The following is an 8,820-nucleotide window of genomic DNA, read 5'->3' on the forward strand; positions in this document are numbered from 1 at the left end:
AGCGAGGGTCCCAGCTACCCACCTTGGTCGCACAGGATTCCGCCCCAGTTGAGGTTGCACACGCAGGTCCAGGGGGATCCGTCGCATTCCCCGTGTTTGCAACCGGGGTAAGGGATGCATTCGTTGCACAGCTCACCAGTCCAGCCCGGTCGGCATCTGAGGGAGAGGAGAAGAAAACGTGTTTTTAATTGATAATATCATTATTTGCATTTGTAATATAATAAGAAAACATATTTTCATTAACTATCTGATTATATTTGTGTCCTATAATTTGATAGGGACGAACATCGGTTAGTTGATTATCTCGGGTTTTTATGTAGCTGCAACACGAGAGAAAACATGTGTTTAATAATAAGCAGATCTCATCTCTATATACATATAAAATAATGAACTTCCTGGTTTGGTTTGTGTAAGGACAACATGCGTTCCTAACCTTTGTCTTTATTTCTTTTCTTTTCTTTTTATTTTTTTACAAAAACCCTAACTTTTCTGTTTTCCTTCCGCAAAAGATGTCTTCAGGCGAATGGGATTCAGACGATCTTCCAGGAGATGCTTCAGAGTTCTTGAGAGGAGATTTTCGCTTCCTTCCATTCCCCGGGGGGGGGGAAAGGGGGGGGGGAAAGGGGGGGAAAAGGGGGAGGGGAAAAAAAAAGGGGGGGGAAAAAGGGGGGGGCCCAACCCCCCCAAAAACCCAGCCCCCATTTTTTCCACCAAAAAAAAAAAGGGGAAAAAAAAAAAAGGGGGGGAAAAAAACCCAAAGGAAAAAAAAAAAAAGGGGAAAAAAGGGGGAAAGAAAGGGGGAAAAGGGTTTTTTTTTTTAATTGGTAAACAATTCCCCCCATTTAAAATTTAAAAAAAACCTTTTTTTAAAACCCGTTTAATTTTGCCCCCTTTTTGAAGGGGGGGAATCTTTGGGTTAAGTTGATTAACCCCGGGGTTTTCTGGGGTAAAGAGGAGAAAAAAAATTTTTTTAAATTTAATAACATTAGCTTTTAAAAATAAAAATAAAAACCCCGGTTTTTTTAAAAACCCGGGTTTAAAATTTTGCCCCTTTTTTTTTTAAACCCCCTTTTCTTTTTAAATTTTTTTTACCAACACAAAAAACATTTTTTTTTTTTATTGAAATTCTTCCCCCCTAAAAAAAAAAAATGCTTCCGGGGGGGGTTTTTAAAAAGACAACCAGGGGGGCCTTAAATTTTTTTATTTTTTTTTTCTTTTTTTTTTTAAAAAACCCTCCTTTTCTGTTTTTCCCCTTCCCCCGCAAAAGGTTCCCCGCGGGGCGGGGGGCCCAGGGGGGGGGAGGCCCAAAGCCGAGGGGGGCGGGGTTTGGGGGTTTCCACCCCGGGGGGGGAGGGGCGGGGGGAGGAAGGGGAGGGGGGGGGAGGGGAAAAGGGTGAGGGGAAGGGGGAAAGGGAAGGGGGAAAGGGGAAAAGGGGGAAGGGGAGGGGGGGGGGAGCCTCCCTTTTGGGGACGCCCCGGGAACGTGGGGTTTTTTCTAAAAGTGGATTTCTCTCCCTGCCTTTTTTTCCTTTTTTTTTCGGTTTTTTCTTTTTTTTCCTCTTTTTTAAAGTTTTTTTATTTTTATTTTTTGTTATTTCTCTCTTCTTTCTTTTCTTTTTTTTTCTGTTTTTCCCCTCTCTCTCTCTCCCCCTTTTCTCTCTCTTCTCTCTCTCTTTTTCTTTCCTCTCTCTCTCTCTCTCTTTTTCCCCTTTCTTTCCTCTTCTCTCTCTCTCTCTTTTCCTCTCTCCCTCTCTTCTCTTCTCTTCTCCCTCTCCCTTTTCTTCTCTTTTCTCTCACTCTCTCTCTCCCCCTTCCCCTCTCTCTCGCCGTTTGGGTTTTCTTCTTCTCTCTCTCTCCCCTCTTTTCTCCCCTCTCTCTCCCTCTTTTCCTCTCTCTTCTCTCCCCCTCTCTTCTTTTCGCACCCTTGTCTCTCCTCCCCCTTCCTCCCCTCTCTCTTTTCGTTAACCCCCCTTTCCACCCTCCATTCATTCCCCCCCCTCCCCCTCCCCTTCCCATTCGTCTCGCCCATCTCTTTCCACCCCCCCCCTCCCCCCCCCCCTCCCCCCCCCCCTCCCCCTCCGAAAACGTAAAAGATCGCCACCCCTGGGGCTTTACGTTTTTTCCCCTCGTTTTCGCTGCCCTTTTAAGCCGTATCAACTTGGGTTTTCGCCGCGTTTCGCCGGGCGATCGGGGGTTGAGGGGTTAAAGAGGGAGGGAGGGAGGGAGGGAGGGAGGGAGGGAGGGTGTAAGGTAAATGGGAACCCCTTCCCCTTCCCCTTCTTCTCCTTTTTTTTTCTCTCTTCGTTTTTGTCTCTTTATTCTTTCTGTCGATTCTTCTCTTTTATTCTCACCCTTATTTTCTTTTCTTTCCTTTCTGTCCTTGTTTTTTTTTTATCTCTTCCATTTTCCGCTTTTTCTCTTTCGTCCATCCTTCCGTGCCTATCTCTCTCTCTTCTGTTATTCCCCACATCCCTCTCCCTCTTCTCTTCTCCTCCCCCCCCAAAGAAGTAAACAAATTAAAGACAAAGAGAAACTCCAAAGAAAAAGGATAAAAAAGGCAAACGCCACAACTGCAAAGTCTGCCTTTACGTGAATCGAAGGTAAATGGTTGAAGCAAGATTTTTCTTTTCTTTTTTTTATAATTTTTTTTCCCCCACTATTGTTCTTTTTTGTTTTTGTTTTTTTTTTCCCTTTTCGCTTGGGGTGTTTGTTTTTTTTTTATTTGTTTTTTTTTCCCTTTTTTGGGAAGAGAAAGGGGGGGAGAGGGAGGGGGGGGGGGGGGAAAAGGAACGGAGAGAGGAAGAGGTGAAAAAAAGGAAGGAGAAAAGTAAGCGGAGAGAGGAAGAGGTGAAAAAAAGGAAGGAGAAAAGTAAGGGGAAGAAGGAAGGAGGGTGAAGGGTGAAAGAGAGGAAGGGAAGAAGGAATGGTAAAGGGGGAGGAAGGGATGAGGAGGTAAATGAGGAAGGGAAGAGAAGTGGAAAGAAGGAGAGAAGAAGGGAGGGGAGGAAGAAAAAAGGAAAGGCATGTGGGAAGGAAGGGAAGAAGAGGAGGGAAAGGAGAAATAAGGGAGAGAGGAAGGGAATGGAAGAAAGAGGAAGAGAATGGAAGAGAGAGGACGAGAATGAGCGAAGAGAGGGAATGGGGAAGAGAGGGAGAGAGGGAAAAGGGGAGAAAAAGGGAGGAAAAACCAAAAATAGGGGGGGGGGGGGACTGCCACCACCCCGGCTGAATGTAAACGATATGTAAATGGCGCTCCAGCTGAGATTTATATAGACCTTTTAGACCTGACAAAGTTATGTTTTGGGCCCAAAGTTTTAATCCCGCGTGATATTTGGCTTTCGGCTCTCGGAGGGTAGCGGTTTTCGGAAGGTCGGCGGGACTCTCCGGCGCTGTCCGTGTGTGTCTGTCCGTCTGTCTGCGTGCGTGCAGGGTCCCGTGCGGGGTGTTGTGGTGTGGTGGGGTTTTTGTGGTGTTTTGGTGTGTTGTGTGGTGGGGGTGTGTTTTTCTTTTTTACCATCCCTCATTCCCCTTTTCCCCTCCGTCTTCCCTTCCCCCCTCTCTCCCTCTTTCCTCCCTTTCTTTTTTTTTATCTCTCTCCCCTCTCTTCCCTCTCTCTAACCCCTCTCTCTTCCTCTTTTCCTCTCTCTCTTTTTCTCTCCCCTCTCCCCTCCCTCTCTCTCCCCTCTCCTCCTCTTTTTTCTTTTCCTTCTCCCCCTTTCCCCCTCTCTCCTCTCTCTTCTCTCTTTTTTTTCCTTCTCCGCTAATGATCTTTCTTCCCCCAACTTGAAATTTATCTGTATTTACGGGGCCTTTCCCTCCCAGTAAAAATTTGGCCGCCAACGCCCCTTTCATTCGGCACATGTTCGGCTTATCTGCATTTTAAAGCCCTTCTGCTTCGGGATACCTTCCCTCCACCCTCTTTTATATTTTTTCTTTTTTCCCCTCTCTCCCTCCCCCCCCCCTATCCTTCGGTTTTTTTTTTTTTTCATTTTTTTTTTTTTTTTCTCTTCCCTTTTTTTTTTTCCCCCCCCCCTTTTTTTTTTTCCCCCCTTTTTTTTTCTCCCCTTTTTTTCCCCCCTCTCCCTCTCTCTCCTCTCTCCCCTTTTTTTTCCCCCCCCCTTTTTTTTTTTTCCCTCCCCCCCCCAAAAAAACCCCCCCCCCCCCCCCCCCAAAAAATTCCCTTAATTTTTTTTTGGGCCGGGGGGGGTTTCCCCCTTTTTTCCCCCTTTTTTTTATTTTTTTTTGTTTTTTTCCCCCTTTTTTTTTTTTGTTTTTTTGTTTTTTTTTTTTTTTTTTTCCTTTTTTTTTCCCCCCCTTTTTTTTTTTCTTTTTTTTTTTTTTTCCCCTTCCCTTTTTTTTCTTTTTTTTCCCCCTTTTTTCCTTTTTTTCTTTCCCCCCCTTTTTCCCCAAAAAAAAAAAAAAAAAAAAAAAAAAAAAAAAAAAAAAAAAAAAAAAAAAAAAAAAAAAAAAAAAAAAAAAAAAAAGGGGAAAAAAAAAAAAAAAATAAAAAAAACCTAAAAAACCTTAAAAAAAGGGGGGGGGGGGGGGGGGGGGGGTGGGGGGGGGGGGGGGGGGGAAGGGGGGAAAAAAAAGGGGGGGAGGGGGGGGGAAAAAAAGGGGGGGGGGGGGTTTTTGGGGGGGGGGGGGGGGGAAAGGGGGGGGGGGGGGGGGGGGGGGGGAAGGGGGAAAGGGGGGGGGGGAAAAAGGGGGGGGGGGGGGGAAAAAAAAGGGGGGGCCCTTTTTTAAGGGAAAAAAAAAAATTGGGTTTTTTTAAAAAATAAAAAGGGAAAAAAAAAAAAAACAATTTTTTAAAAAAAAAAAAAGAAAGGGGGGAAAGAAAAGGGGAAAAAGAAAAGGGGGAAAAAAAAAAAAGGGGGGGGGGAGAGAGAAGGGGGAGAAAGGGGGAGAGAGAGAAAAAAAAGGGGGGGGGGGGGGGAGGGGAGGAAAAAAGGAAAAAAAAGAGAAGGGGGGGAAAAAAAAGAGAGAAAAGGGGGGAGAGAGAAAAAAAAGGGGAAAAAAAAGGGGGGAGGGAAAAAAAGGGGGGGGGGAGAGAGAGAGAGAGAGAGAAAGGGGGAAAAGGGAGAGAGAAAAAAGGGGGAGGGAGAAGGGGAAGAGAGAGGGGGGGAAAGGGGGGAGGAAAAGGGGGGGGGAGAAAAAAAGGGGGGGGAAAGGGGGGGGGGGGAGAGAGAAGGGGGAGGGAAAAAAAAAAAAGGGGGGGGGGGGGAAAAAAAAGAGGGGGGGGGGGGGGGGGGAGGAGAGAAAGAGAGGGGGGAGGGGGAAAAGAAGGGGGGGAAAAAAAAAAAAGGGGAAGGGGAGAGAGGGGGAAAAGGGGAAAAAAAGAGAGAGAGAAGGGGGAAAAAGGGGGGAGAAAGGGGGAAAAAGGGGGGGAAAGGAAAAGGGGGGGGGAAAAAGGGGGGGAAGGAAAAAAAGGGGGGGGGGGGGGGGAAAAAAAGGGGAAAATTTTAAAAAAACCAAAAAGGGAAAGGGGGGGGAAGGGGAGGGAGAGAGGGGGGGGAAAGGGGGGGCCCCCCCCCGGGGGGGGGGGGGGGGGGGGAAAAAAAAAAAGGGGAAAAGGGGGGGGGGGGGGGGAAAAGGGGGGGGGGGGGGGGGGGGGAAAAAAAAGGGGGGGGGGGGGGGAAAAAATTTTTTTTTTGGGGGGGGGGGGGCCCCCCCCCCCCCCCCCCCCCCAAAAAAAAAAAAAAAGGGGGGGGGGTTTGTTTTCCCCCCCCCCAAAAAAAAAAAAAAAAAAAAAAAAAAAAAAAATTTTTTTTTTTCCCCCCCCCCCCCCCCCCCCCCCCCCCCCCCCCCAAAAAAAAAAAAATTTTTTTTTTTCCCCCCCCCCCCCCCCCCCCCCCCCCCGGGGGGGGGGGGCCCCCCCCCCCCCAAAAAAAAAATTTTTTTGGGTTTAAAAAAAAACCCCCCCCCCCCCCCCTTAAATTTTCCCCCCCCCAAAAAAAACCCCCCGGGGCCCCCAAAAAAGGGGGGGGGGAAAAAAAAAAAGGGGCCCCCCCCGGGGCCCCAAAAAAAAAATTTTAAAAAAAAAAAAATTTTTTCCCCGGAAAAAGGGGGGGAAAAAAACCCCCCCCCCCCCCCAAAAAAAGGGGGAAAAAAAAAAAACATGAATTTTAAAAAAAAAAACCCCCGGGCCAAAAACCCCCGGGGGGGGGCCCCTTTTGGGTTTTTTCCCCCCCCCCGGGGGAAACCCCTTTTCCCCCCCCCCTTTTTTCCCTTTTCCCCCCCCTTTTTTCCCCCCCCCCCCTTTTTTTTCCCCCCCCCTTTTTGGGGCCCCTTTTCTTTAAACCCCCTCCCCCTTTCCCCCCCCCCCCCCCCCCCCCCCCCCCCCCCCCTCCCTCCCTCTCCCTCCCTCCCTCCCTCTCCCTCCCTCCCTCCCTCTCCCTCCCTCCCCCCCTCCCTCTGCGCACCTCGAAACGCCTTCACCGGAAAATCTCTTTTATACGCATATGCCTCCCGCCAAACCTCGCCGATGAGTATCTTAAAAAATAAACATATAAAGGAGAAAATATATATTTCTCTCTCTGCAAAGCCTCTGCATGTAAGTATATCTCTACCTTAAAACCCAGCTCCCTCTCCCCCTCTTAAAGAAAAAAAGAAGAATAAAAAAGAGTGAACATGACTTTCTCAAAAAACAACTTGCATTTCATCCCTAAAAGCTCTATTCAGCTTTTAGGTATAATAGAAACCCTTTTGGATATTTCTCCCCTAAAACCCTCTTTAGAATGTCGCCCCTAAAATCCCATGTACTACCGTCCCAAAGCCTCCTTTGAGTGTATCTCTTTAAAAACCTCCTTTTGAGTATACATTCCCCCCAAACCCTCGTATGTATCTCCCTAAACCCCGTTTAGGGCACATCTCTTAACCCAAACCTCCTTTTGGCGATACCTTCACCTAGTCCTCTCGCATATATCTCTCTCCCCAAATCCCCCTCTGAGTAAATCTCGAAACCTCGCTTGGAGTATACATCTCCCAACCCCCTCGCTTGTATCTCCCTAAAATCCTCCTTCCCCCCCCCCCTTCCGATCGCACTCTCCCCCCTCCCCCCTCCAATCGCACTCTCCCTCCCCCTCCCCCCGCCTCTCCCCCCCGTCCCTTCGCCTCCCCTGAACAGGCAGCGTTAACGACCCGCCTTATTGTACACTGACAAAGTCTTGCATGTGTAAGTAACGCTCGCCCGGCCAGCGCTGTCAGGGACCCGAGGTATAACACGGACGTAAAGATTGTACTTTATTAATCAGTTCCGATTTGGTGGGATCGCCGAGGGACCCGAGGTATAAAGAGGTTTAGCATTTTATTCGCCCGGTTATCGCGGCTTTGCTGAATGCAAGGAGGAAATTATGATTTTCTTCGAATCAAATATTTAGATAAATTGCGTGTCTCCGAGCAACAAAGGGAGAAGTCGCCCTTATCATGAATTAGGACTTCATTTACGACGGGCTAGATTTGCATACAAGATCCCTCGGCGCGATATCAGGAGTGTGTGAGCACGCAGATGCAGATGGAGGCGTTAATTAAGGTTAAATTAGAGGTAAAATGGCCGTATGGAGCCCGGGACGTCCATAAAAATAGGAATAAGGGGATGGAAAGTGATAACGTGGTAAACGAACCCGAGCCATAATGCATACGCGCACGTACGGATGTGCATACATATACACAAATACAAGCTCACGCAGACACAAACTCTCTCTCTCTCTCTCTCTCTCTCTCTCTCTCTCTCTCTCTCTCTCTCTCTCTCTCTCTCTCTCTCTCTCTCTCTCTCTCTTTCCCTCTCCCTCTCTCTCTCCCACTCCCCCTCCCCCCTCCCCCTTTCCCTCTCCTTTCTCCTCTCTCCCCCTCTCCTTCCGTCCCTCCCCTCACCTCCCTCCCCTCTTTCTCCCTGCCCCTTATCCCCCTTATCTCGACGAACAGCGACGCAATTTACAACGCGAATCCCCAAGCAGCGCATTAGCTAATGGTGCCATCACGGGCACCCGGCGGCCCTGGGCTCTCCTGAGGGCCTCTGGTTATCTCGGCCCTCGCGTCCGCCGGTCAGCTGACGAGGGGCGAAGGGGGAGGGGGGGAAGAGGGGGAGGGGGCGAAGGAGGAGGGAGGAAAGCGGGGAGAAGGAAAAGGAGAAAAGGAGAGAAGGATGAGGCGGGGATGAAGGAGGCGAAAAGGAAGAGGCGTGGGCGAAGGAAGAGGGAAGGGAGATGGAGGCAAAGGAGGAGAGAAGGAAGAGGGGAGCGGCCAGGGAAAGAGGGGAGGTGAGGCGAGTGAGGCGACGTGAAGCAAGGTGAAGCGAATGAAAAGACCAGAGACAAGGGTGAGAGGCAAGGAACGAAGAAAAAAATAGGAGAAATATGACGAAGCAAGGTTGAACTACGTAAAACCAAGACACGCAGGTGAGCTGAGGGAAGGCAAGGAAGGTGAGCTGAGGGAAGGCAAGGAAGGTGAGCTGAGGGAAGGCAAGGCAGGTGAGCTGAGGTGAGCCAAGTGGGTCCTCAAAAGGGAGGTGTATCGTATACACCTCAAGCAAGCGCCATCTTTGATTACAAGACAAGGACGCTTTGAGATCTAAACTCCCGCTCAACGTGGCCGCGAGATGTCGCTGGCCGGGTGGACGCCGCTGATTATCAAATTACGAGCGACGTTAAGGTTCTCGCGACGCTATTTACGACCCGGCCGGCTCTGGGAGAAGGGGGGCGAGGGGGCGTTGCAGAAGGGGGTAGGGATGGGGGTCGGGAAGGGGGGGGGGGGGGGGGGTACTGGGGAGGATAGGGGGTGGGTGGGCGGAGGGGAAAGAAGGTGGGGTTGGGGTATAGAAAA

At 49.3% G+C, this 8,820-nt stretch overlaps 1 protein-coding gene across 1 annotated transcript in view; it reads right to left on the bottom strand.

The window, feature by feature from the left end:
• Positions 1-8,820, bottom strand: part of LOC119578176 (protein jagged-2-like) — a 79,451-nt gene that overhangs the window by 29,687 nt on the left and 40,944 nt on the right. The window contains exon 3 of the mRNA XM_037925913.1: positions 23-156. Within this exon, the coding sequence (XP_037781841.1) occupies positions 23-156 (134 nt within the window). The remainder of the gene's footprint in view (positions 1-22; positions 157-8,820) is intronic.

This window comes from Penaeus monodon, chromosome 10 (genome assembly GCF_015228065.2).
Source record: "Penaeus monodon isolate SGIC_2016 chromosome 10, NSTDA_Pmon_1, whole genome shotgun sequence".
NCBI classification, from domain to species: Eukaryota; Metazoa; Arthropoda; class Malacostraca; order Decapoda; family Penaeidae; genus Penaeus; species Penaeus monodon.